The sequence below is a fragment of the Odontomachus brunneus genome, unplaced genomic scaffold, assembly GCF_010583005.1.
Source record: "Odontomachus brunneus isolate Ranch 3 - 2012 unplaced genomic scaffold, Obru_v1 Obru_scaffold_289, whole genome shotgun sequence".
In the NCBI taxonomy this organism is placed as follows: domain Eukaryota; kingdom Metazoa; phylum Arthropoda; class Insecta; order Hymenoptera; family Formicidae; genus Odontomachus; species Odontomachus brunneus.
This window is the reverse complement of record NW_022639739.1, coordinates 237,482-244,296: the sequence shown is the minus strand read 5'-3', so window position 1 is coordinate 244,296 and position 6,815 is coordinate 237,482. Positions and strand designations below refer to the sequence as shown.

The 6,815-nt window shown below is 37.7% G+C and overlaps 1 protein-coding gene across 1 annotated transcript; it reads right to left on the bottom strand.

The window, feature by feature from the left end:
* Positions 1–2,992: 2,992 nt before the first annotated feature.
* Positions 2,993–4,048, bottom strand: LOC116853218. Its single transcript, XM_032834166.1, has one exon. It carries the CDS (start codon positions 4,046–4,048, stop codon positions 2,993–2,995), a length of 1,056 nt encoding a protein of 351 aa, XP_032690057.1.
* Positions 4,049–6,815: the final 2,767 nt, after the last annotated feature.

Sequence of the window (6,815 nt, the reverse complement as noted above, 5' to 3'; positions counted from 1 at the left end):
TAAATATTTATAAATATTTATCTAATAACTTACTAATATTGTATGCTGGCTGGGTTAATACTTTTAACCTTGACAGTACTTTGCGTAAGTATTTCATCACTTAGCAAAGTATTATATATTAGTATTTAAATATGGACAATGTTCTGCGTAAGTATTTTATCACTGGACGAAGTATTACATATCAATATTTAAGTATTGAAATCAATCATAAGGTAGGATTTGTAACATTAAATATTGAAATACTTGAGTACTAAAATCTGTATTTGAATCACAGAATATTACTAAATACTGTACTTTTAATACTGAAAATAAGTAATTAATCAATGATTCTTAGTATGATATTTCTATAAGGGTATATGATGAATTCTAAAATTGCATTGTTATATATCTGCAAGCATTGGAGGAAATGGAGACATCTTCGATATATTATAAGTATCAGAGAATGGTCAATTAATGATAATAAGCTTATTCATTGTCACAACCCCAAACAGTACACGATATCCCATGGACGTTCTGTGGATGTCCTTAGGACATCGAGACGTCCTCAGGACATCCCGAGGAGATTTGTGCTGTCTGGGACATTATTCTCATCAACGATGATTATGTTTATAGTCTCATCATATTGAGAAAAACATGAATGTTGCAACAAATTCATGTTTTTCCTGAAAATCCAGCCGCAGTATCCACACATTTATTGTTCTGCATAGAATTGTTAACACACTTACAGTACAGAGTATAGTACAGAGATAACTACTTTAGGATATAAGTTTATATCTTAATGTATAAAGAAATTTTAGTATTACGTTACTTGATTTCACATACAAAAGCAGATTTGATCCACCATCCCAATAAACATGCATGTCTAAAAGATGTCGAAAAGATATCTAAAAGATATCTTATGCAACATTTTGTTGCATAAGACGTTTTTTAGATATCTTTTCGACATCTTTTAGACATGCATGTTTACCGGGAAGTATTTTATATATATAAAATATATGAGAAACATTAATATAAGACAAAATACAATACATATAATAATTTAATTTCGATTCATAAAACATTCAAATAACCCCTAAATACAATATTTCTTTTTTACAGAAAACAAACATGTCAATTCCAAAACAATATTTATTTGAAATAAACTGTCATTAACCATTTACTGATATTTACTATTGCACCTGATATTTTATTACACTTCTATCACACGTTATTTTTCTTATTTTTTAATTTTACGTTATATCAACCCACGTCTATTACGCAGTCTGCGACAAAATTTTTTCGCAGATTCCGTTAAAAACTGCTGACAAACTGTTGAAAAACGCGGAACGCTCGTGATTGGTTCAGCTCTCGTTCTGCACTCCGCTATTCCTTCCTTCCTTCCTTCCTTCAATATATGGCTACAGGCCTCTATTAAGAGTAATGCCCCTACGCCAGTTTCCGATTAATGATAAAATTTGAGAGTAAAGTCTTGGAAATTTCCAAGACACGATCCAAAAAAATCACAAGGTCCGAACATGTTCGAACACGTCTTGTCGTGACGGCGGTTAACGAACGAACACTCCGCTATTCCGTTGCATGAGTTTACACTCTTATGGCTCCTGCACACAGGACGCGGTAATGCTTGCCGCGCGGCGGAAGTTCACGCGACAGCCAATCAATATGCTGCTTTCCGTAATAATCTTCTAGCTCTTACGGAAAAACAACATATTGATTGGCTGTTGCGCGGACTTCCGCCGCGCGGCAAGCATTACCGCGTCCTGTGTGCAGGAGTTATTAGGCATACGCTTACCCAGATAGCCAAATCTGCGCGAACAGATTTCGAACAGAGTTTGCTATCAACTTTTAATGGCAAATAGATAACAAATTTGATGCAGGATCTATTATATCAAATCTTGCTGCCAAATTGCCGCCAGATATGCGGCAGAGCTTGTTGTCGGATAATTGCTGCAGATTTGCAACAAAAACCGCACAGAGCTTGTAGCGATTTGACGGCAGATTGACGGCAGAAACCGCACAGACCTTGCTGCGCTGCAGGCTTGCGCAGTTTTTGCTGCAAATTTGGCATCAATTGCCCGACAGCAAGATCTGTCGCCAAAGCCTAAAGCCCGTATCAGACTACCGACTGCACAGGCCGACCCGACTGCCGACTACGACTGCTGACTCTCAATAGACCAATCACAGTGAGGCACGGAGTCGGCGCCTCACTGTGATTGGTCCATTGAGAGTCGGCAGTCGGGTCGGCCTGTGCAGTCGGTAATCTAATACGGGCTTAATGTAGACATAGATGGCTATGGTTTTGCTGTGGGTTTTTAATCAAATTTGCTGCCAATCTGCGCGCAGTCTGCGCTCAGTTTGCTTACTGAGTATATACACATGCGCGAATGAAAGAGAACGCACGGTCTCAAAACGCGGGTGGGACCCGATTGATCACGATACGATTGGACACAGATTGTAATGATTGGTTCGACCTAGTAATTCACTAAATAATTCTTTTCATCGGTTGGTTGTGTCTAATCGTACCGTCAATCGGGACGCTCCCTCAAAACGCAATGTATCCTTTTCTACGTGCTCTTACCCCCACTCCTCAAATAAAGGCAAACTCTCAGTCTAGATATATTGGCCCATATTCTGAACTCTCTTTTATCGATAAAAGTGCCTTGAATATAACTTCTCAACCAATCAGATAGCTCTTAAACCTCTTTTAGAAGGGAGCATCGTAGATGCGCACATTGACAAACGGACACAGCTAACCACAACGCCATATGCCTAGATATATTCTAGAAACTCTATAAACAACGACATATGATTAGATGTGTCCATTTGTCAATGTGCGCATCTGGGACTCACTCTTTTAGAAGCACTTTTATACAGGGTCCGCCACCAAAATCCGAACAAAATGAACAATTTGTTTAAATAAAATTCTACTCATCAAAATGTAAAACTTACAAAAGAACTTTTTGTGTATCACTAGTGGTATCCTTTTAGAGTAAAATTACTCTATATAACCCCCTTTTGCTTCGATGACTGCTTCGATCCTCATCCTGAAGCGCTGGCACGCTCTCTGCAACGCGTCCTTGTCTATATTGGCGAATGCTGCTTCGATAGCGGTTTGGAGAGATGTCACATTGGGATGTCTCGACTTGTTGGTCACTCGTTCAATGACGCTCCACACGTAATAGTCCAACGGATTCAAATCTGGACTGTTCGGAGGCCAAAATTCCTTTGACCAAAACATGTCCATTTTATCCGACAGCCAGTTTTGCACTAAGTGACTCGTGTGCGCTGGCGCGCCGTCTTGCTGGAAGACGTACGGCTTCCCGGCGGCCACGGTTTCTATCCACGGCTTCACTATCTTCGTCAAAACGTGTAAATATACTTCTTTTGTGACGGTTTCTTTTTTTTGAAAGAAATGTGGCGGCATGACGTGACCCTCACTGGAGACAACGCCTAGGACGTGAACAGAGACCGGAAACTTCGTCCTAGCTATTATGGGCACATCTTCGGGGTCGCGGGCGAGCCAACGGTCGTTCCTCCGGTTCACCTTGGCATCGACAGAAAAAATTTTTTCGTCCGAAAAAAACCTGATGCGTCCCGCAGCTTCGTTTTTTAACGAACACAGAAGCAAGTTACAGCGAGCAACTCTGTTCATCTTGGCAGCCTCAGAGAGCATTTGTCGAACTTTTATTACATAGGACTTGAAGCGTAGGTCCTCTTCAGCAATTCGACGCATTGTAGTGTCACTCACACCCAATGTTTTGGCCAATTTCGTTAGAGACAGCCCTGGGTCCTCTGAGATGAGCTCTTGAGCTCTTTCGATAATTGCTGGAGTCCTTACTGACTTTTCTTTCGAATGGCTCTTCCTTGTCGGGTTGGCAGAACCTTTTTCGGACGTCTCCGAAGCCAAATATTTAGCCGCAACGTCATATACGGTCGATCTCGGGTACCCGAAGAACCGAATAATTTCGGTCCGCGAACGCCCAGCGCGAAGGCCTTCAATTATCGCCGCTCTTCGATTATACTCTGCATTCGATCTTATCTGTTCGGACATTTTGAGGTTATGCGCACTTACTACAAACATCTGACTTGCCTGAACATCAACAGTGACCTACCACCGAAGTCAAATGAGGCGGGAAATTCAAATTGAAATTTGTCCGGATTTTGATGGCGGACCCTGTAGATAGAAAAGGATTAAGAATATAGACTATTATGTCTATGGATATTACTATAGACATATATAATATATCCTAGACTGCTAACTTAGCCGCCATTAAGCTGGCCATACACACTTTCCATTACAGTAACCGTGACGTAAGACGTAACGTAAGAATTGACCAATTACGATCGAGTATTCACAAAAATTGCGACCTTATAATTCGACGATTCTCAACATGATTGGTCAATTATTACGTTACATCTTACGATTACTGTTACGGAAAGTGTGTGTGGCCAGCTTTAGTGTACTCATACATGTACAACTTAATGTACAACATAATATACAACTTATACATAACATAGTACCCTGAGGAGCGTTTCACTTACCGCCGCAATTGATACAAGCATTAAGTGGAGCGCTTTCTGTGTCGCTAGCTACTTGCAGCTGTAAGGATGCCTCCTCATGCGGCGTAAGGGCCAGCGCACGAACATTGCCGTAGCTCCTTACGCCACCTTACGTGACAATCTTACGTTACGTGAGACGTAAACTGAACGTACGGTAACGCACGAAAATTTTACGTTACGAAGTAACATAGAGGTTCTGACAAAAGTAATTAAATCAGAATATTGAACAATAAGTAAAGAAACAATAATAATTTATCTTTACAGCCATAATTATAAAGGTCAATATTGAACACATATTAATTTTATTAAACTGTTAAATGTATTTGTACAAAATTATAAACATTGCATTATAACCTCTTCCCTACACTATGTATAGAATATGTTTGACATATAAATATTGAAATAAAATTTTAGGTTCTCAAGTCAACAAATATGAAAACATCAAAGTCTATAAATTATTATTATGTCTGAGTTAAAATGTTTATTGTTGTCATTACTCTTAATTTATTATATGAGACTAAAACGGAGAAAAACACACAAAAGATGGCAAAATAGAAAATGGCTCGTGAGACCAATTAATCAACAGAGAAAACAGCAAGGAGAATGAAAATCTGTTTCAAAAATTAAAAATTGATAAAGACATGTTTGTCAAATATGTTAGGATGAATATTCAACATTTTAACAAGTTATCAACCATGCTAAGATCTTATTTGGTAAAAAAAACTAAGAAAGCTCTGTTTCCGGAACACAGGTTGATAATAACATTAAGGTAAATATAGTTTATTAGTAAAAAATTGTTTGATGTAACTACTTCTTAAATTTTTAGTTATGTTTAGAAATCATTGTTAGAAAAAAATGTTTTACAAAATTATAAACTATATAGCAAAAATTGTGATACATTTTTCAGATATCTTGCAACAGGGAATTCAATAGCAAGTGTTGCATTTTCTTTTCGAGTTGAGCAGTCAACTCTTAGACAGTTAATGAAAGAAGTGTGTCTAGTTATTGTTAATACATTACAGCCTCTATATTTAGCATGTCCAACTGAAGAACAGTGGAAGAATATTGCTGTTTTCTCTGTTGATTGGTCTCACGAGCCATCTTCTATTTTGCCATCTTTTGTGTATTTTTCTCCGTTTTAGTCTCATATAATAAATTAAGAGTAATGACAACAATAAACATTTTAACTCAGGCATAATAATAATTCATAGACTTTGATGTTTTCATATTTGTTGACTTGAGAACCTAAAATTTTATTTCAATATTTATGTCAAACATATTCTATACATAGTGTAGGGAAGAGGTTATAATGCAATGTTTATAATTTTGTACAGATACATTTAACAGTTTAATAAAATTAATATGTGTTCAATATTGACCTTTCTAATTATGGTTGTAAAGATAAATTATTATTGTTTCTGTACTTATTGTTCAATAATCTGATTTAATTACCTTTGTCACAGAACTTCTATGTTCCTGGGAGCGGTGCACTTGGACACGGTGCATTTGGACACAGCCAATCACAGCACCGTGTGATTAGAGACATTTGTAGGGTCCCTTGGAACAGCGACTTGTGATTGGACTGTGTCCAATTGCCCCGTATCCAACTGATATACACCCTATGTTCCTTACGTAACATAACATAACGTAAAATTTTCGTGCGTTGCTGTACGTTCAGCTTACGTCTCACGTAACGTAAGGTTGTCATGTAAGATGGCGTAAGGAGCTACGACAATGTTCGTGCGCTGGCCCTAACTTGCGTAAGCGTAACCTGCGTAATATAGTAATTTACTAGAAGTTACGCCATTTCGCAAATCGACATTCAATACCTAATCCCTATGGCGCGTATTTCGTTAAATTCGCGTAAAGCATAACCAATAACTTCCTAAAGCTAACCAATAAAAGATCTGGCTTTCTATTGTACAGTACAACAGAAACACTAAGTTGATTCTCGATTGGTTATTATTTAGGCGTATTGTTAAATACGCGCCATGGGGATAAGGTACTTTACATGTAAGAATGTGTGAAAGCGTAATGTATATAGCTGTACAATAAGGTTAAGAGTAGTTAATAACAACGTTGCCTACTGAGAAATGTTAAGGTAGAGAAAATAATTTATTACTTTTATTATACAGGGTATCCGGTAACTGATCGAGCAACCGCCGTGTACGGGTAGAACAGGTCAAAATAATCATAAAAGTTATATACCATTTTGAAATTTTCTCAATATTTATTCCGTAATTACTTAAAATGTATAA